Consider the following 19,509-nt stretch of genomic DNA (forward strand, 5'->3'; position numbering starts at 1 on the left):
ACAAGCACATTCCTTTTCAGAGTAATCTAATTTATATCCAATTCATATTGTACAGATACTTCAACTCAATACTCCGGCCATTCCGGATCAACCTCCTCTTTCCACGCCTTCAATCCCCCGCGAATATCGCCGATGAACCGTTCCCCCTGACGATCCAGACCCAGCTCCTTCAGCTTGCGGACCGCTAGTTGAGAGTCGTTACCTAGCCGGCAGACAACGTAGATTGGGCTCTTGGAGTCTGTGGCCGTCACGGAGGGAGGGAGCCAGGAGGGCCAATGCTTGTCTTTGTCTTGCTCTGACGAGTCTGACGACTCTGCATTCGGTGCTTCTGCTTTTTCTCGCTTCTTCTCGTTGAGGATCGTCGAAATGGGGATGTTGATGCTGTTTTCGAGATTGCAGATTTCGAACTGGACTTTGTCTCGTACGTCGATCAATGTGAAGGGCTCGGAACTAAGATGTAGCGGTTGGTATTCCCGCGGCGAGATACGCTCCTCCGGCGAGAGAAGTTGTGGCGGGTGGGCGGATCCGCAGAACTGGATGTAGTCTGTCGATCCAGAGCGGAGAGAATCGAGTGTAACGGTGGCTTGAGCGGAGCAGACGGCGCAGTTTGCTCGTCGCGGGCGGAGACGGATGGTGCGAAATGGGGGCGTGGAATAGGCAGAGAAAATATGAAGAGATTGACGATCGGCCGAGGCGTCGGAAGGAGCAGTGGTGATGACTTTGATTGTTTCTAGCGCTTGTAAAACGCCCATGGTGCCGACGACAGGGCCTAATATCCCGCCGTCCGCGCAGCTTACGACACTGTCGGCAGGTGGTGGTTTGGGAAACACGCATCGGTAACAGGGACCACCGCTCTCATCACCAGGTGGTTTGGGAGGGTTATTCAACACCATTAGCTGGCCGTCTGTTCTCAGTGCGGACGCAGAAACCAGTGGCTTCCCAAGCAGCACAGCAGTATCCGAGATTAAGTAGCGAGTGGCAGGGTTATCCGTGCAGTCAAGGATAATATCGTAGTCTTTGAAGATCTCCGCCGCATTCTGAGGCGATAAATGTTCTCTATGCGCGACGTATTTTGGGTGTGGATTCAACCTGACATGAAATAAATACAGTCAGCTTCCTCCCCAGAAAGACAAAGTTGAGGGACGGCGTACTCCTGCAGATATTCAATCGCACTATCGACTTTGAATTTCCCCACGTTTTTGCTTCGATGGAGGACCTGACGATGAAGATTGGAATGCTCGACCCTGTCTCCATCCACTAGCCCGAGTGTACCCACTCCAGCACCGGCGAGATACAGCGCTGCGGGACAACCTAGGCCACCTGCGCCGACAAGAAGAACTGAAGACGAGCGGAGTTTTATTTGGCCTAGAAGGTTGCAAGTTAGAAACCAGCCGTTTCAACAGCAAGCAACATGCCCGCAAAGAGTCTCGGTGCGAACGCGACAACACGGGGCAGAACGGATCCACACTGGATACTAACCTTGCAAGCCCATCTGCGGGACAATCATCTGTCTCCCATAACGCTTATACTCTTCTCCCGAAAGTGGCCATTTCCGCTTGCTCCCATTCTGAAGTGGAAGTGCATCCAGCGCACCGTTCGTCTTCGCGGTTGCTGCGGCGGCAGCAGTAGCAGTTTTTTCCGCAGACTCGAGCTCCCGCTTCAGCGCCGCGAGTTGCGATTCTGTGGCAGTAATCTGTGCGCGGAGAGACGCGCATCTGGCTTCGATGTCCTCCATAGCTTGAACTCAGCGTCTGATTTCGTCTTGCTGTGCTTCGATCGAAGGCAGGATGAAAAGTAAATCCCCGCGGAATCTTAAACTTATCGCGATAAGAAGGCGCTATACCTATTCAGGAAGTTCATATTATAATCACGTGCCTGCATTCGAAGGCGTTGCTTGCTTCGCGCTGATAGCAAATAGATTATATCAGTTGATCTTTTTTATCGGGATTCTTTATCAATACTTATATATAATATAAACTGTACTTCCTAAATTTAGCCGCAAGGGTGCACATTCCCGTTCAACCCCGTCTTGCCGAGTTGGCTTTAAAATTTATATAATTTCGCGTAGTCGTCACATTAACATCTAGGATGTGGAAAGAAATCAAGCATAAAATACTAAACATCCGCATTTGAAGAGAGCGAAAACGCAAATTTATGTAGAAACAAGTTTACGTGACATGAACGAAAGGAAATAAAGGAAATCTGCGCAAGGTACATATGTAGGTAAGCTAAGCAGAGGGTCAGGCAAAGACTAGGTGTATTGGAATTCTAGCTAGATTTAATTTGCTCATGTAGCACTAGCCCAATACTGAATTTGTGTGTGACTTCGCGGTATGCGAGGGTAAGCGCCAAAAGGTGCCGAGTCGTTCTGATGCAAGTCGACGGCGTGTCTGTAGCAGCCTTGCTGGAGTGATTCTGGTAGCAGCTGTTCGGAGAATGCGGTATCCGTAGCTGTTGTCCAACCTCCTCAAATTCCTTCAACCACCGTCTCGTACCATCCTGGGTTAACCATCATCGACTTGGAGAGTCGGTGGACACGCCTCAGCAAGTAATCTGCCAGTGCTGATAGACTTGTCCTGGAGGAACCAGACATGTGATCTGCGTGTGATGGGCGAAACTTCACACGCCACGTGCAAACTGACTCTCAGAATCCTTCTCAATGCTGATTCTTGTCGTGACAGAGATGCTTTCAGAGGCCAACGCGATTGATGAGGGTAGTATATAGCACGACATTGTCATCACTTGTTCTTGAACGCAGGCTGCTGCTCCATCGTCTGCGATATGAAACCTCTCAAAGCAGCCCATCGACTTGAGGTGGAATTCGGCTCAGCCTGTGATTCGGAACTGCCTGCTGCCGTATTTGTGCCCTCCGCCTCTATCTGTGTCATCTGCGCTAGGTTCTTCATGAACCTATCCCGCTCCATCCGTTCTAGCTTCTCCTTCCGTTTCATCGCACCGGGACCACTTTTCAGTGTCTTCTGCTTGATAATATTGACCTGATTACTAACGTCGTTCCGATCACCCTGCTCTGCAGCGGGGAGAGCATCCGCCAACGAGTCCAGATTGGTGACCAGCTTTTTGGAGGGCCTCCGCCGTTTCGGGGCCTTCTGATAGGACTTGGCGACCTTGGCCATAAAAGCCGAGTGCTTGATCATGCGTTTGTCCTTCTTGGTCGTGCGGAACTCATCTTGGAACAGCCCGGCCTTGGACGAGGCCACTTCGCCTCGTCCACTGGCTGCTTTTCTCGCAGACGATGTCGGCTTATTTTGTGGGCGAATTGGTGCCTGCCATGTCAGTAAGGTAACGGTGAGAAGTGTCCAGAGCAGCTAACTTACCATGCTTGAAGCTGCGAGGTTGGTCTCCGACAGCACTGTTACAGAGAAGGTCGGCAGGCTCATAAAATTTGGCGTCGGGCCAGCCCTAAACCCTAGCCCGTTCTCGGAAAGGCCAAGGCCTTCCACCCGGGGTTGCATAGCGGGGTCAACCACAACAAAACTTTGACAAGGCAACTCCGACTGGACGATCGCACGACCCGGTGACGTCGGGTCGACAATGCTGCATTGGTCGGGATCGTTTTTCCTACTTGCAGCCCGCTTGACATCAGTCCGACCAGAAGAAGCATTATTGCCTGAAATCACGGTGATCTAACATTTTCCACCGAGATCGCTTTGTCTCTTATATGAATATCTTTCTATCCGCACCTTGGTTGCCCATTAGACGGAGCTTTGTTCCTAATCCTTGTCTACTGAGCTCGCTGCCCCAACGGTTCCTGGCCACTGCCGCGTGCCACTCAGCACTTTTCTCACAGCTCCCCGACACCTTAAAAGCCTCCTCTCGTGCTGCGGCACCGGTGGTCGGTCATAGGAGAACCTGCAACCCGTCTGCACTGCCCGTTATCACTTCAGCCAAAATGGCGACGCTTTCTGCTCACCCGCGGAAGCACAAAGTGACAGTGATTGGATCTGGAAATTGGTATGCAATAGCTTTTTCTTTCTCTCCCATCCCGTCGATTGCAAGTGGCTTGGTTGTTGACTTCGAGCAGGGGAACGGCCATTTCCAAGATCCTCGCTGAAAATACCGCACAGTATAAGCATCTCTTTGAAGAGACAGTGGAGATGTGGGTGTTTGAGGAGAAGGTGGAGATCCCCAAGGACTCCAAGCATTACGACCCGTCGTCACCTCTCTGCCAGGGCCCTCAAAACCTGACTGAAGTGATCAACACATTCCACGAGAACATCAAGTATCTTCCGGGAATCGCTCTGCCGAAGAATCTGCACGCCAATCCGTCGCTGGAGGACGCGGTGAAAGACACGACGATCCTCGTCTTTAACGTCCCACATCAGTTCATTATTCGCATTTGTGACCAGCTCCAAGGGAAAGTTGTACCCTATGCACGAGGTATCTCTTGCATCAAGGGTGTGGACGTCAACGAGGAGGGAGTTAGCCTGTTCTCCGAGACAATTGGCAAGAAACTGGGTATTTATTGCGGTGCACTCTCTGGCGCGAACATCGCTACAGAGGTCGCAAAGGAGCTGTTTTCCGAAACCACTATCGGTTATGATCCTCCCCATCTTGATTCCAAGGCTCCCAGCCCGACGGGGTCGCCTTCCTCGTCCCAGGTCGACGTTGTTTCGTTTGAACACAAGGATACGTCCGGACAGTTCTCTCAAGTGAAGCTACGGCCCCTACCGAACGAGTATCCTCCAATTGATCACTGCCTTCTCAAGACTCTCTTCCATCGCCCTTACTTCCATGTTCGGGTGGTCCGCGATGTCGCAGGTGTCGCTCTCGGAGGTGCCTTGAAGAACATTGTCGCAGTCGCTGCCGGCTTCGTGGACGGACTTGGTTGGGGCGACAACGCCAAGGCTGCTATTATGCGAGTCGGGCTGCTCGAGATGGTGAAATTCGGTAACCAATTCTTTGGTGCATCCATCAATTCAGCGACCTTTACCGAGGAAAGCGCCGGCGTTGCAGATATGATCACCAGTTGTAGCGGCGGACGAAACTTTAGATGTGCCAAGCTCAGCGTTGAGCGTAACCTCCCGATCGATGAGATCGAAAAGCAGGAACTCAACGGCCAAAAACTTCAGGGGACTCTGACCGCGTACGAGATCAACAAGTTCCTGAAAAAGCAGGGTGTGGAGCATGAGTATCCTCTGTTTACCTCCGTCCAGCGTAAGTGCTGAATTTCCTCGTGTATAATGCATATGCTGATATCATTACACAGGCATCTTAGAGGGGAAGATGAAAGTCGAAGAACTCCCAAGTCGCATTGAGGCATAGATCGGGGATTAGAAGACCCGTTGCGGGCGGCAGTAGTTTCATTTCTTGATCGACCTTCTCCAGCCGTGTTATTCACGTGTCATGTGAAAAGAGAGGGTTGGTTTGGTGGGAGGTGGGTAGAGGAGTTTAGGCTTGTCGGACATCGATATTGATAAAGCCTGGAATGGTTGGTGAGGGTGGCATAGTATTTTCCTCACCAGGGGAACTGGGAGACGTGATACATAGGATGGCGTATATAAATAATAGTTATTTCTTATACAAGAGACAACATGCAGAAATTTTTTGAGACACAGATAATTTGATTTGCTTGTCGCGTCATCTATGCTTCAAGCTAGGGACCTAGGTGAACCTATGATGTCACACCCCGCGGGCCAGCTGGCCAGACCCAACCCGTCGATTTGGGTCTTTGGTTTGCTGACCCGCGTCTCGCTAGGTAGGCTAGAAGCTACCAAGTGTCTCCTCGATGGTTCCTTGTTTTCAAAAGCCTTCCTTGTGGAGCTGGAGTGGAGAATCCCATATGAGTTGCTTTGGACACAGGTCCAAAAAGCAGGCGTCTCACCTACCGGGTTCCAATGCGTCGCCGACAGTACAGTGGCTCCGACCGGTCACTTGTTACAATGAGCGGTTGTCGCCATATCTACCTCCTTCCTCTGAAAGATGACGGCTCGCCTGACATTCCGGGAGGTTACATCTACCTCCCTCCCCCAACTGATCCAGCCTACGTGCTCCGCTTCGCCATCGAAGGCACGAGCTCAATATGTAGGGAAGGCAGCTTGTGGGTGAACATTCCAGACATAGGGACGGACTTTGATCGTTCCAAATTTCGTCAATTCAAGTGAGCCTGATTATCCAGCTCTGTGATTTTTTTTTTCGAAACACAAAACAGATTGACGTTCCTAGACTGCGGCCTGACTTCAATAAAGACATACACATCGATGTGCCCATCACCCAAGCCGGTGCCTTTGCTTTCTACACGACCTATTCGCCGCTCCCGGAGTTTTCTGTTTCTTCTCCAACCTCGCAACAGGCGAAGACACCGCTGCATTATGTTGATGTTTCACCCGCATTGTCCCTTGGCGGCAAGAACCTGCCTCTCGATGCGCTTTCCGTCTTCTCTATTATCTCCAAGTTTATGGGAAAGTATCCCACCGACTGGGATAAGCATTTGCGAGGGATCGCTCAGCGAAATTACAACATGGTCCATTTTACACCATTGATGAAGCGGGGTGTCTCGAACTCGCCTTACAGTATCTACAACCAACTAGAATTTGATCCGGAGGCTTTCCCTAATGGGGAACGGGATGTCGCAGAGATGGTCTCCAGGATGGAAAAGGAGTTTGGCTTGCTAGCCCTCACCGATGTCGTCTGGAATCATACTGCAAACAATAGCAAGTGGCTGGAAGAGCATCCAGAGGCTGGGTACAATGTTGAAACAGCGCCATGGCTGGAGGCTGCCCTGGAGTTGGATACTGCCTTGCTGAAATATGGCGAAGACCTTCAGATTCTAGGATTACCAACGGAGTTCCACACAATAGACGATCTACTCAAAGTCATGGACGGGATGAGAAAACATGTCATCGACGCAATACGGCTGTGGGAATTTTACGTTTTGAATGTGAAAACCGATACGAGAAGGATCGTGGGTGAGTGGGCGAGCGGCGATGCTGTACAGCTTAACAGTCACATCAATGTTCCACGCTTTGAGGCCATCGATGACATCAAGACGGGGACATTGAAGCAGAAAGCGGATTTCATCCGTCACAACGCCCTCTTAAACTCATCCCGCATTGTGGGAAGATTCAGTCGAAGGGTGGATGAGAAAGTGGCTGCACACCTGCTGGCCGTCCTCTTTGGGCCTTACGACAAGACGTCTTCGGATGTTCCTTCGGTGGAAGCGGAAGTATCTCGGATCCTCGATGAGGTCAATCTTCCATTCTACAAGGAATACGATGCGGATGTGGCTGAGATACTAGAACAAGTCTTCAATCGCATCAAATACGTGAGGATTGACGAACATGGTCCGAAATTGGGACCTGTGACCAAGGAGAACCCGCTGGTCGAGACCTACTTTACAAGACTGCCACTTAATGACACCACCAAAAGACACAACCCACGAGCACTCGCACTGGTGAACAATGGCTGGATCTGGAACGCCGATGCAATGCGGGATAATGCAGGCCCCGAATCTAGGGCCTATCTTCGCCGAGAGGTCATCATCTGGGGTGACTGCGTAAAGCTTCGCTATGGCTCGTCACCCCAAGACAACCCATTCCTTTGGGACTTCATGGCTAGATATACACGATTGATGGCAAAATACTTCTCCGGCTTCCGTATTGATAACTGCCATTCGACCCCGTTAGTGGTGGCGGAGTACCTCCTCGATGAAGCTCGAAGGGTTCGACCTAACCTGACGGTTTTTGCTGAACTGTTCACAGGATCTGAGGAGACCGATTACATCTTCGTCAAGCGCCTCGGCCTGAGTGCACTGATTCGAGAGGCCATGCAAGCGTGGAGCACCGGCGAGCTGAGTCGACTCGTTCATCGCCATGGAGGTCGACCCATTGGAAGTTTTGACCTAGATCTTCCCACGGGATCATCACCGAAGTCAGTCACTGGAAAAGAGGTTATTTCTCATATTCGTCAAAGTCCTGTTCACGCGCTTTTCATGGATTGCACTCATGACAACGAGGTCCCCGCTCAGAAACGAGACGCGAGAGATACCCTCCCGAATGCAGCCCTTGTCGCTATGTGTGCGTCAGCTACAGGAAGTGTGATGGGCTATGACGAAATTTACCCTAAGCTCGTGGACCTCGTCTCAGAGACACGCTTATACTACTCGAAATTCTCGGAGAGCGACTCCGTAGAGGTCGGGCATGGTGATGGAGGAATCGGCGGTGTCAAGAAGTTGCTGAACGACCTCCATACGAAAATGGGCGTAGAAGGATACGATGAGACCCATATTCATCACGACGGAGAATTCGTTACGGTTCACAGGGTGCATCCCAAAACAAGAAAAGGAATCTTCTTAATTGCGCATACTGCCTTTCCAGGATGTGGAAATGGCCAAAACGTCCTGGGACCGACGCGTTTAATTGGTACTCAAACTAGGCACATTGGAAGTTGGACACTACAGGTAGACGCGGATGAAAAATCTCGGAAGCTGGCTCTAGTGGATAAAGAGTTCTTAAGGGGTCTTCCAAGCCGCGTTGTGGAAATCGACGCATCTAAAGTCGAGGTTGAGGGCAATAATTCAACAATATCTATTTCAGAAGATTTCGTTCCTGGGTCAGTTGCTCTGTTTGAGACCTGGATTCCCGGAGCAGAACACTCGGAAGGGTTGGATAACTTCATCACCAGTGGTGCAAGCGAAGCTTTTGCCGATTTGAACTTGGTTGATTTGAATTTCGTGCTGTACAGATGTGAAGCGGAGGAGAGGGATGCTACCGACGGGCAGGACGGCGTTTATAACATTCCAAATTATGGGCTGTTGGTCTATGCTGGTCTTCAGGGATGGTGGAGTGTTCTCGAGAATATTATTAAATACAACGAGCTCGGTCATCCGTTGTGCGACCATCTCCGTCAAGGCCAGTGGGCGCTGGACTATATCGTCGGACGCATGGAAAAGATGGCTAAGAGGGAGGGATACACTCGACTTCACACTCCATCGACGTGGCTTCGCGAGAGGTTTGATGTTGTCAGAAGCCTGCCTAGCTTCCTCCTACCAAGATACTTTGCAATCATTGTCCAGACAGCCTTCACTGCTGCCTGGCGACGAGGCATCCAACTGTTTGCGAAAGATATACAACACGGTCAGCAGTTCATACATGAACTTGCCATGGTCAGTGTCCAGCAAACCGGGTACGTCAAGTCTGCATCATTATGGGCGGTGAAAAGTGTCCCAAGTCTCGCGGCTGGCTTGCCACATTTCGCTGTGGATTGGGCACGTTGCTGGGGCCGTGATGTCTTCATTTCTCTCCGCGGGTTGTTCCTGTGCACTGGACGCTTCAATGAAGCGAAGGAACATATTCTTGCGTTTGCAAGCGTTCTTAAGCATGGCATGATCCCAAATCTTCTGAGCAGCGGAAGACTTCCAAGATACAACTCTCGGGATTCTGTGTGGTTCTTCCTTCAAGCGATCCAAGATTACACGAAGATGGTCCCGAATGGAATCCAAATCTTGGACGAGAGGGTCCTCAGAAGATTCTTGCCTTATGATGATACCTGGTTTCCCTTCGATGACCCCAGAGCATATTCACAATCGTCGACAATAAGGGAGGTCATTCAAGAGGTCTTTCAAAGACATGCTTCTGGACTCAGTTTCAGAGAGTATAATGCTGGGCCTGCGCTTGATTTGCAGATGAAGCCCGAGGGGTTTCAGATTGATGTCAAGGTGGACTGGGAGACTGGCATCATATTTGGCGGCAGTCAGTTCAACTGTGGGACCTGGATGGATAAAATGGGCGAGAGCGAAAAGGCTGGAAACAAGGGGTTTCCCGGGACTCCCCGAGACGGCGCTGCGATTGAGATAACGGGTCTCCTGTACAGTGCCTTGATATGGGTTGCGGAACTGAATGCTGCCGGTCTCTATGAGAATAAGGGGGTCGATATTGGTGACGGCAAATCCATCACCTTTGCGGACTGGGCTTCTCGGATCAAACGAAACTTTGAGCGGTGCTATTATGTGCCCGTGAATGCAGATGAAGACGATCAGTACGATGTCGATCCTTCCCTTGTCAATCGCCGGGGGATCTACAAGGATCTCTATAAGTCTGGCAAGCCATATGAAGACTATCAACTGCGCCCCAACTTCCCTATTGCAATGACGGTTGCCCCAGATCTCTTTACACCTTCGAAAGCCCTTCACGCTCTTTCTCTTGCAGACTCTGTCCTCTTAGGCCCAACTGGTGTAGCAACGCTTGATCCGTCTGACCTCAACTACCGGCCGAACTACCACAATGGGGAGGACTCAACGGACTTCGCAACAGCCAAGGGAAGGAATTATCACCAGGGACCCGAATGGCTCTGGCCGCGGGGATTCTTCCTCCGTGCATTGCTCCACTTTGATTTGTTGCGGAAGAAGACGCCGGAAGAGCGAACCGAGACGTTCCAGCAGGTCACAAGGAGACTCGAAGGTTGTAAGCAGTCTTTGAGAAACAGTCCCTGGAAAGGCTTGACGGAATTGACAAACCAAAACGGTGCTTTCTGTGCGGACTCGGTATGTGTTCTGCCTATGTTTCTGTTCCTCTCCTTCCTTACAACATGAGTGCTAACGGTTTGCCTTCTTTGGATAGTGCCCAACGCAAGCGTGGTCTGCTGGGTGTCTCCTGGATGTCTATTATGACGCCTCAAGGGTATCTTTGGAGGAAAAGAAGTAATGAGCGGAAGAAGCCTGGTCTTCGGAACAAGGGTATATGAATCGCTGTCACCGGTGACCTAATTTTGACTTGATACGTTAAGGCTATATAGTTTTTTTGTCCTTATACCGTGATGTACTGTATGTACATACGTGTACTGCACAGTGCTTTCGAAGCTGTTTGCAGTGTCCAGCTGTAGACATTTTCTACGTTATGGAGAACCTACAGTGCTGGTGAAGTGTTGCAAAGAGTTAATTGAGATCCCATAGAGTTAATTAAATTATTACCCATTTCAGGATTATGAACCAACTGAAATAGAGAAAGAGTACAGTTACCTAGGTAACTCACCAAATAACCAGACGACATGGTTTTCTCCGAGTTATGCGATTGATTGATGACTAATCACTTCACAACTCGGCATAACCAACCACCTTTCGTCATTGCGCGTTTGATCGCGGCCCGCTGTGGCCCGCTTGGGGTAGATCAAAACACTGCGACTTTTCGGGCGCAGCACTCCTGGTCCAGGTCTCCATGGAAGGAGTCTGCCCAGCAACGTTATCATATTGTTCAGAAACAGGTTCTATTATTATTCTGTCAAGACCTACTTGGTTCTCCCCGTGCGACAATCTGTTGCTTTTGCGCGCCGTGAGAAACTGATCCGAAACTTCCGCTCCCATATGTCTTCCTGAGAAAAAGCCGAAGCTTAGCAAGGGGCCCTTGGAGGGTCATTGTTGAACAAGATGTCAGCTACGGCGATCGCCGCGACCGCCGTCCTCGACGTTGCTGCCGCCGCGGCGACAAACAATAGAACAACGGGCGAGCATCGGTGGGAAGATCAAGCAAGAGGACAACGCGATTTGTATACGCAGTTTGTCATTAGTACGACACTGGGTCTGAGTGCGTTTCTGGCATTCTGTGTATGTTTGCCGATATTCTGCTTTCATTTGCTGAGGAGACACTAACTGAATGCCTTCGATAGATCCTCCGCCCGAAGTGGACAGAGCTCTATGCGGCAAGGAGAAAAAGAAGAAATGCAGCGTCTGCCTTGCCGGAATTGCCTGACAGCTTCTTTGGATGGATTCCCGTGCTATACAGGATTACGGACGAGGAAGTCCTGGCATCTGCTGGGCTGGATGCGTATGTGGTGAGTCTCGTCGCGTTGCTCTCACTGCTTTGCGGTTGTTTGTGCTGACTGAGAGTTCGTTTATTGTAGTTTCTTTCATTTTTCAAATTCGCGCTCAAGTTCCTCTCTGCGACTTTCATCTTCGCAGTCGCAATTATCTTACCACTTCACTTGAGATACGCCGGGCAGTCGGGAATTCCTGGCTGGGACCAGAACGATGGACAAAATGATGATGACGACACAGAGCTTTTTGGGCGGGTATTTCTGTATGGAGCTGCGAACAAGAAGCTTAAGTCGGATCCCAAGTACTTGTGGATCTACGTGATATTTCCATACGTCTTCACGGGTTTGGCAGTCTATCTCCTCATCCAGGAGACCAACAAGATCATCTGGACGAGACAGAAGTATCTGGGAAGTCAGACCTCTACGACTGATCGGACCATCCGACTGTCGGGCATTCCTCCGGAACTGAGATCGGAGGAGAAGATCAAAGAATTCATCGAGGGTCTCCAGATTGGAAAGGTAGACAGCATTACCCTTTGTCGCAACTGGCAAGAGTTGGATATCTTGATGGAAGAACGTATGAAGATTCTCCGGAATCTCGAGCGGGCGTGGACGAAGCATCTGGGTTACAAGAAACGCAAGCGAGACAGCAACACATTGCCTCTCACCCGATCCCGTCAGCGAACTGCAAGCGTGGCCTCTGATACAGCCACTGAACGATCTCAACTCCTGGAAAATGAAGACGGCAGGCCCCAGGTCTCCAGCAATGTTCATGCACGCCCCAAGACTCGCATCTGGTATGGTCCATTCAAGCTCCTGTTTCGAAGCGTTGATGCCATCGACTATTACGAGGAGAAGCTGCGCAGGCTGGACGAGAAGATCATGGCTGCGCGACAGAAGGAGTACCCGCCAACAGCTCTGGCCTTTGTGACTATGGAGTCTATTTCTGCCTGTCAGATGGTGGTGCAGGCGATCCTCGACCCCCACCCCATGCAGCTGGTGGCTACACTCGCCCCGGCCCCTGCCGATGTGGTATGGAAGAACACTTACCTGTCGCGCCCTCGACGAATGATGCAGTCTTGGTTTATCACTGCCGTGATCGGGTTCCTCACGGTCTTCTGGTCGGTGCTTTTGATTCCTCTCGCGTACCTGTTGGAACTAGAGACGCTGCATAAGGTGGTCCCTTCTCTGGCAGATGCGTTGTCAAGACACCCTCTTGCCAAATCGCTGGTACAGACAGGTCTTCCGACCTTGGTTCTGTCATTGATGACTGTGGCGGTACCATATATGTATAGCTGTATGCTCATGACTCCCCATCACGAATGAACCAAATTGCTAACTCTGGACTAGGGCTTTCCCGTCTTCAAGGAATGACGTCTCGAGGCGACGTGGAGCTGTCCGTCATCTCGAAGAACTTTTTCTTTACATTCTTCAACCTGTTCCTGGTGTTCACCGTGTTCGGTTCTGCGACGACGTTTTATGGCTTCTGGCAGCATCTCCGGGACGCGTTCAAGGACGCCACCACCATCGCCCTTGCCTTGGCCACCTCGTTGGAATCATTCTCGCAGTTTTACACCAACTGGATCATTCTTCAGGGCCTGGGGCTGTTTCCTTTCCGGTTGTTGGAGTTTGGGAGCGTCGCGATGTACCCAATCCACTTCCTGTCGGCGAAGACACCTCGCGAATACGCCGAACTGTCGACCCCTCCTACGTTCAGCTACGGCTTCTCCATCCCCCAGACTATCCTGATCTTCATCATCTGTGTCGTATACAGTGTCTTCCCCAGCTCCTGGTTGATCTGCCTCTGCGGACTGGTCTACTTCTTCCTCGGGCAATTCATCTACAAGTATCAACTGCTGTATGCCATGGACCATCAGCAGCACTCGACCGGTCGCGCATGGCCGATGATCTGCAGCCGTGTTTTTGTCGGCCTCGTGGTCTTTCAGCTGGCCATGATCGGTGTCTTGGCTCTCCGTCGAGCCATCACGCGGTCTCTGTTACTGGTCCCACTCCTCGGCGCGACAGTATGGTTCACCTACTTCTTCGCGCGCACCTACGAGCCATTGATGAAATTCATCGCCTTGCGGAGCATCGACAAAGACCGACCAGACGAGTTGGACCGATCCCTCAGCCCGCCGATGGCACTCTCGCCTCCGTCCGGGCTGGACCGCGACTCACTCCCCGTGCGCATCGGCGGAAGGGACATTGGCCTCCGGCTGAAGAAATACGTGAATCCGAATCTGATTCTGCCGCTGGATGGGCCGTGGATTCCGGGGAGTGATCGGTCGATGACGATCAGTTCTGAGCGGTTTGAAGAGGGGCCTGATGGGAGTGTGTAGACTCTTCCTGTCTATCTCTCCATACTTCCTTCCTACGACGACGTCACACCATAGTTATGATTTTTTTTTGGTCCTTTTTCGATTTGGATGTTTTACGTATATATATGTATGCTTGCTTGATGAATGATTTGTTATGTATGTACTGTACATACCCAGCGCCTGTGATGTGATACCACTTTTTTCCACCTTTCCAGTTATACCCTTGCTTGTTGTACTGTGCACTACTCTCGCTATTCCCAGCTACGTTTTTTTTGACTCTCTTACGCAAAACACAATAGAATACACACGAGTTGCATGCTGAATGCGAAGCCTCTTTGGAGTTGAGAACTTGAGACTCTTATTGGTCGTGCATGAGTTAGGATTCAATGATTGATGGGGGATAAGATGAAGATGAAATGCGCAACCTCACCACGCAAGAGAGAGAGTTGTATTTTCCATAGAGTCTCATTTCCAATGAGATGCAGATTCTGATTTTATCTATTCTTTCTTTGTCCATCTCGTATGCACAGTGGATGAACACACTATTATCAACAGTTACATTAGAGGATTATAAACCAGCAGGCAGACTTATCAGAGTGAGCATCTAAGATCGGTGTTCGGTTAATTAATTAAAAGGTTTAGAAAAAAAAAAGACTTAAAGCTACTATGTAGGTTATTATTACAAGGCTTCAAAGTGCTAGGCAGTCTATATATATATCTACTAGATAACAATGCCTCGTTAATATTAAACTCATAGAATATGGTACGGGCTTTCTAATTGCAATAATTATATTAGATAGATAGTGTCCTACTTATTAATAATAGAGAGATAGGATGATTCAAGGAGGGGGCCAGCTCAGTCTTGTCTCCTTGCTTTTTTTTTCCCCTTTCCCCCTTCACTTGATAGAACGAACGGCTTGGTTGTACTGTACTTTATGTAGGTAGAGTGCTCGGCCTGCCCTCTACATTCCACACGAAATAAACTTTGCAGAAGTCAGCGACTGACCCTGAGGGCGTGGCATCTGTCTCAGAGACGAGACGAGACACCTTGTCTGTTTCGGCGAAAGATGACCGATCGAACTACAAACTCGGCGACATACCGAGATGCCGGTTGTCTATCAGTTGCGGATAAGAATTTGGTGGCAGGATCATATCATCATCATCATCCCTTATACAGTACGGAGGACTTTGGAGAAAGTATTACTTCAGTTTTCTCACCGCCTAATTCCTTCCATACTAATTTTTTTTATGTTTTTACATGGTAAAGGAAAAATAATTTTTCTAAGACCCTATAGTGAAGCCCTTATAAAGACCTACTAACACTTAGTATAGGGGCTTTATGACAGGCTTTATAGGGAGCTTTATAAGGCACTTTCTAAGGCTTTTTTATGGTCTGGGGGGTAAGCTTTTAAATAGGTTTCATAGGGGCTCTATGGTCGCTTCATAGGCTTATGGGGCACTTCATAGGGCCTTTTTAGGTAGAGGAATTTTATTGATGTATACAAAACAGGGTGGAGATTGCCTAACAACGCAGGAGTGCACTGGAATCAGTTTTTCGGTAGAGAGGGGTGTAGCTGAGGAATTAGGCGGTTTTCTCACTCTCCCCTTGTCCCCTGCAGCCCCATGCAGGGAGGGCATCCCGGTCTCGCGGGTGATACATGCAGCAAACCGTGCAGGACGCATGATGCTCGGAATTGCCAAGATAGGCAATGATCTATGATCTATAGTATGATCTCGAAGGGCGAAATTGCTGGAACTCGGTAGAATTGGAGACTGTGGCATGGTTCAGAAAAAGTCAATGGCAGGAATCAGAAATAAATCGGTGATGATAGACTATTTCATCTTGAGAGCAAAGAATCCATTCTATTACAAAGAGTGTAGAGTACGTACTTCATGCCGTTTCGCCATTTTGCAAAGAAGAGAAAAAGTTTTAAAAAAGCCCTACTCGTATTTTGCTTTTCCTTTTTTTGATCTCCTCATCTCTTATCTGTCTCGCCAAACAAATGCTCAAGGAGGTCGATTACGACTCTTCGACGATCGGCATCCTCTCCACCTCCTCGGGGAGGTCATAGATACCGTAGAACGGGTATCTCATTGCCAGCGTCTTGGCATGGACCGCGTCCTCGTCATCGCGAGCCAAGTCTGCGGTATCCCGAGCCCACACGGGAGGCACTCCACGCCTCTTGGCCCACTCCCAACACTGGAAGCCGAGTATTTCCCCTGTACTCACCACCTCCACAGGGGAGCCACTGGCGGACTCCAGCGTCCGAAATGGCCCGGCCATTCGCCAGAGAGTGCAATGAGACAGCTGTACACGGACAGTGTCACTGGACTTCTGGGATGTGGATTTTTTGTTTGACTCCCCGAGATCCTTGTAGAACCTAACATTGGCTTTCACGAAGGCCTCTCCAATGGCAGCGCCAAACTCATGTGGCAAAGCCCTGCTTTCAACCGCAGCATCAGAGCCCGGCCTTGGTGACATGAGTCTCAGTAACTCATTAAACGGAAGGCCCGAAGCCTTCGGACGGAATTTCCTCTTGTTTTGAGGTTGGTGAATACGCATGATGATTGGCACCAAAGGTTTAAGGAGTGCTAGGTCAAAGGTATTTATCCTGTGGGATAGTCTTTGGTATGGGCTTCGTCATCAAAGATTCGATGAACATCGGCGACCTAAGGGTAGTTAATAAAAACTTATCTGCGGTGTTGGCTTCAACTAACAGGAGATTCATGATTATCACTATAAACCTTCAGCCCCACAGCAGTCTTAGGCCGATCTAGTTTAAGAGATAGTGCCTTTATCGCCTTCCGTGTGTACCTTTGATGCAAAAGCGGAAAGTGGCTCACTGTAGTAAGTGCAACTTCACCATTTCCAGTATCAACAAGAACTCCGGCGCTTGCTTCTGGTGCATCACAGATGTATGGGAGAAAGTGGGTTGTGTTAGGCGGGATCTTCTTTGACGCCGTAGGTTTCTGACCGAATAATGGCCCCCGGATTGTTAGCCGACTTCCAGGATACAACTCGACTTGCCCTTCAGGAAGGCCCTGGGTGGCAGACTCTACCAATGGAGCTCCGGACTCCATGGGCTGAGCACTGATCTCGTCTCGATCGATACACGGCACCATCTTATCTGTGGCCATGTCGACAGGTAACCTACCAAACAGGGTTGGGATGGTGTCCACCAGCTTAGAACAGTCGGTACCTTGTGGATAGACAACAATAAATGTCCCATCCAGGAATTTAAGAAACGCCACTGACCCAGGAAAAGCCTCAAAGGCCTTTAGGGCCACGTCTTCACCGAGAGCTTTGGTTGGATCTATCGGTGTATCGAATAGTGGATCTGGAGGCTTCTTGAACAAGGATACAGTTGTAGTCGCCGGGCTCCAAACAGGGGGGGGGGGGGGGGCAACCACTACTGGTGCTTGAGCAATAAACAAGGGGATCGGCTCGCTAATGTCTGTGGTAATATCAACACTCCAAACAGCCCCGGTGAAGCGCACGGATCTCCGGAGAGCCGGTGAAAGCCTCTCCATCAGGCTTTCCCAGTTTTCGTCACTAGCGGTTTCGCTGGTCAGGATTGCCCCGTATCGGTCCATCGGTTGTCTCATCAATTAGTCGTAAAACGAAAACACCTCTGAGGAGCTACCCATACCGTTGTGTCGATGTCCAGGACATCCATCGCAGTGGGGATAGGCGGGCATGCTAGTTCGTCGTCGTCGATTTGCGAGGGGAGCTCCCGCTCAGGGATGAAGTCATAGATAATGCTGCGGCACCTCTCCACATCGGAAACAAGTTCACAGGCACGGTCTTTGAAGGCCCGGAACTTAGTGCGGCGGCGCTTGTTCCTTGGTGCAACCATATTGCGGAGGTCCCGCGGTACGTCGAGGACGAAAGCTGGGGCATCGTAGCAATTTCTCGAAGAACGATACAATTCTTCCCGTGAATCTACGAACTTTTGACAATGAATATAATGGCCACAGCCCAGCGTTTCAAATTCCTCGGTAACTTCCCCCAAGAGGAGGTAATACCTATAGGTAAACGACCTCACGAACTCTCGGAGACTCACGAACCACTCGGATGGAACGTCGCCGTGGCCTTCGGGGTACCGAAGCAGGGCCTTATCGTCAACAGGACCATACTGTTTCCCGGACGAGGGTTCCGAGTAGGACTCTGAGGCTGCATAACCCAAAATGGATTCCTCTTCCGAGGAGAATCCCGGGGCCGGCTCCATCGAAAGACTGACAGGGCCTAAATTACCAACAGAGACAGGTACCTCGTTGGTCGCGTGGGTCGGCAGAGATGGGGACAGCCAGACAGAGGCGAGGGAGAGGGGGGATATGCTCGTGAGGCCAGTCCCAGTTAGGAATAATATGCGATGTCCAGGGTATGAACCCTACCTAGTTAAGACACCTAACCCTAACAGGCTCCACATCCACCAACAGATCAGACAGGTGTACCTATATACCCCTTACGACTCGATTGACTTGATGATTCAATTTCGTGAAACAAGGCCTTTTTTTTCTTCCGTGATTACGAAAAAAGGATTTGATTTCCCAAAACTTTTAGCGTCAAGGCGCTAAAGTGGAGGAAATTTTTGTATTTTTTTGCCATATTATTGGCTTACTAATCACTGGTAATTTCTTTTTTTTTTACGAAAAATGGCCTGAAATCTACTCTATTATTAAGGAAATATGTTCAAAATTCCATTTTTGCTTAATAAGCGGATTCAGAGTCTTTGATTGGCCAGTTTGTGTGAGTAATACATGTACTGTGCTTTTTACGTATTAAGTATGCCACACCAAATTCATGGAATCTGCCAACTCCCTATATAAAGTACATACAAAGCCTGTGAATCCTAAAGCCTATACGGAGTAGAGACCGTATGAAGCCTAGGGAATCTCTGTGAAGCCCAGAAAGCCCCTATGAAGGCGGAGCCCCCACAAAGCCTATAGAGACCCTGTGAAACCTACAGTCACTGCGAAGCTATAGCCTATGGTGAAATATTATACTAAATTTTCACTCCTGTAGGCTCTCAAAAGCCTTACATTATAGGCTTGCAGAAGGCTAAAGGTCCGGAGCATCTAGGTATAAGGCTACAGGGGTGCAAAGCCTATACAAAGCCTATAACAAACCCCTACAAAGCCTATAGTACGTTATTTTCTATGCTTTTGGCTATTAAAATTTATAGTTATCTGACTTTGTTACCCCTTCAAGCCGCCCGAGCAAAGCAAGGGGTTTAAGGCTTGTTCATTGTAATAACACCTGAAGCCAAAAATTGAAAATCCCCCATCCCTACTCGATCCAGGCAAAATTCAAATGGGCGATGGCTGCATTCGGAATAATGCCCGCCCGCCGCATTCCTCGCACGCTTCACACGAACAAACACGCAGACAGATCTAGACTCTGTTTCATGATGTCTGAGACTCGACT

The 19,509-nt window shown here is 49.8% G+C and overlaps 7 protein-coding genes across 7 annotated transcripts; 3 read left to right on the plus strand and 4 right to left on the minus strand.

Annotated features, from left to right (window-relative positions):
• Positions 1-65: 65 nt before the first annotated feature.
• Positions 66-1,735, minus strand: VTN77DRAFT_8077 (uncharacterized protein; the record flags this gene model as incomplete). Its single annotated transcript, XM_069424535.1, has 3 exons — positions 66-1,089; positions 1,152-1,365; positions 1,480-1,735. The coding sequence occupies 3 exons, from the start codon at positions 1,733-1,735 to the stop codon at positions 66-68; spliced, it is 1,494 nt and encodes a 497-aa protein (XP_069274811.1).
• Positions 1,736-2,738: 1,003 nt separating this feature from the next.
• VTN77DRAFT_8078 (uncharacterized protein) lies at positions 2,739-3,473 on the minus strand (the record flags this gene model as incomplete). The annotated part of the gene is made up of 2 exons (XM_069424536.1): positions 2,739-3,284; positions 3,336-3,473. The coding sequence occupies 2 exons, from the start codon at positions 3,471-3,473 to the stop codon at positions 2,739-2,741; spliced, it is 684 nt and encodes a 227-aa protein (XP_069274812.1).
• A 437-nt stretch (positions 3,474-3,910) lies between these two features.
• On the plus strand, positions 3,911-5,283 carry VTN77DRAFT_8079 (uncharacterized protein; the record flags this gene model as incomplete). The annotated part of the gene is made up of 3 exons (XM_069424537.1): positions 3,911-3,972; positions 4,043-5,175; positions 5,228-5,283. The coding sequence occupies 3 exons, from the start codon at positions 3,911-3,913 to the stop codon at positions 5,281-5,283; spliced, it is 1,251 nt and encodes a 416-aa protein (XP_069274813.1).
• Positions 5,284-5,900: 617 nt separating this feature from the next.
• On the plus strand, positions 5,901-10,658 carry VTN77DRAFT_8080 (uncharacterized protein; the record flags this gene model as incomplete). Its single annotated transcript, XM_069424539.1, has 3 exons — positions 5,901-6,118; positions 6,184-10,498; positions 10,575-10,658. 3 exons carry the CDS (start codon positions 5,901-5,903, stop codon positions 10,656-10,658), a joined length of 4,617 nt encoding a protein of 1,538 aa, XP_069274814.1.
• A 719-nt stretch (positions 10,659-11,377) lies between these two features.
• VTN77DRAFT_8081 (uncharacterized protein) lies at positions 11,378-14,102 on the plus strand (the record flags this gene model as incomplete). Its single annotated transcript, XM_069424540.1, has 4 exons — positions 11,378-11,554; positions 11,617-11,781; positions 11,851-13,060; positions 13,114-14,102. The coding sequence occupies 4 exons, from the start codon at positions 11,378-11,380 to the stop codon at positions 14,100-14,102; spliced, it is 2,541 nt and encodes an 846-aa protein (XP_069274815.1).
• Positions 14,103-16,101: 1,999 nt separating this feature from the next.
• Positions 16,102-16,644, minus strand: VTN77DRAFT_8082 (uncharacterized protein; the record flags this gene model as incomplete). Its single annotated transcript, XM_069424541.1, has 1 exon — positions 16,102-16,644. The coding sequence occupies one exon, from the start codon at positions 16,642-16,644 to the stop codon at positions 16,102-16,104; it is 543 nt and encodes a 180-aa protein (XP_069274816.1).
• Positions 16,645-16,688: 44 nt separating this feature from the next.
• VTN77DRAFT_8083 (uncharacterized protein) lies at positions 16,689-18,310 on the minus strand (the record flags this gene model as incomplete). Its single annotated transcript, XM_069424542.1, has 3 exons — positions 16,689-16,751; positions 16,800-17,634; positions 17,712-18,310. 3 exons carry the CDS (start codon positions 18,308-18,310, stop codon positions 16,689-16,691), a joined length of 1,497 nt encoding a protein of 498 aa, XP_069274817.1.
• Between the last annotated feature and the right edge of the window lie 1,199 nt (positions 18,311-19,509).

This window comes from Rasamsonia byssochlamydoides (genome assembly GCF_041956645.1).
Source record: "Rasamsonia byssochlamydoides strain NRRL 3658 unplaced genomic scaffold VTN77scaffold_69, whole genome shotgun sequence".
In the NCBI taxonomy this organism is placed as follows: Eukaryota; Fungi; Ascomycota; class Eurotiomycetes; order Eurotiales; family Trichocomaceae; genus Rasamsonia; species Rasamsonia byssochlamydoides.